This window comes from Solanum stenotomum, chromosome 3, assembly GCF_019186545.1.
Source record: "Solanum stenotomum isolate F172 chromosome 3, ASM1918654v1, whole genome shotgun sequence".
Taxonomy (NCBI): domain Eukaryota; kingdom Viridiplantae; phylum Streptophyta; class Magnoliopsida; order Solanales; family Solanaceae; genus Solanum; species Solanum stenotomum.
The window spans coordinates 19,126,172-19,127,090 of NC_064284.1; the positions used below are offsets into that span (position 1 = coordinate 19,126,172).

At 38.1% G+C, this 919-nt stretch overlaps 1 protein-coding gene across 1 annotated transcript in view; it reads left to right on the top strand.

The window, feature by feature from the left end:
* Positions 1 to 166: 166 nt before the first annotated feature.
* LOC125858748 (E3 ubiquitin ligase PQT3-like) overlaps positions 167 to 919 on the top strand; it is a 12,909-nt gene continuing 12,156 nt past the window's right edge. Inside the window, exon 1 of the mRNA XM_049538560.1 lies at positions 167 to 903. Within this exon, the coding sequence (XP_049394517.1) occupies positions 167 to 903 (737 nt within the window). The remainder of the gene's footprint in view (positions 904 to 919) is intronic.

A 919-nucleotide genomic window follows, 5' to 3' on the forward strand; every position in this document is an offset into this window, starting at 1 on the left:
GTTCGTTCGTCCGGATTTGAAACCCTAGCTTCAAGTGCCGATTGAAGATTCTTTGATTTAGCTTCTTTAGTGTTGTTTTGGTACAAATTTACTCTCTGTTTTGTATTCAATATTTGATTAGATCTGTTACTGTGTTGTATATATTTGATAGAATTGTTATTCCGTTATGGCAATTCATTTCAAGTATAAAAGTGCGAAGCATTGTGATTCTATTCCGATTGTCCATCCATTTATTTCTGTTTGGGATTTGAAATTAAAAATATTTGAATCGAAGCGTTATGGTAGGGGTAAAGATTTCGATCTTCTTATTACCAATTCACAAAGTAACGAACATTATGTTGATGAAAAGGCTTTGATTGCTAAAAATACTAGTGTTTTGATTCGTCGTGTTCCTGGACCACCTCTCTTGCCTATAGTAATTCCATCCCTTACTGAGTCAAAGCAAGTGTATAAAGAGGAGGGTCATGAGTCTGTTTCAGCCAAATATTGTTGTCTAGATTTTGAATGTGATGATTTTGGGGATGATGTATATGCCATTCCAAAAATATTGCCTGTTCAATCAGATAATCCTGTGCCAAGTGCCCCCACTAGTAGCAAACATGATGAAGACACTAAGATCAAGAATGTAATTGCTACACCAAACATTGAACACTTCTCTAATGGCTATGGTTTTGGTCGAGGTGAAATGGAATGGAAAAAACCACCTTATGGATACGTGTGTCATCGATGCAATGTGCCTGGACATTATATTCAGCACTGTCCTACAAATGGTGACCACAGTTATGACATGAAGAAAGTGAAGCCTCTACCGAATTCCATGTTGATAGCAGCCCCAAGTGGTGGCAGTGTTGGAGTTTTGAAGCCCAATGAGGCTGCATCTTCAAAGGGTGTTGAAGGATTGTCGTCTGCATCCTCTTCT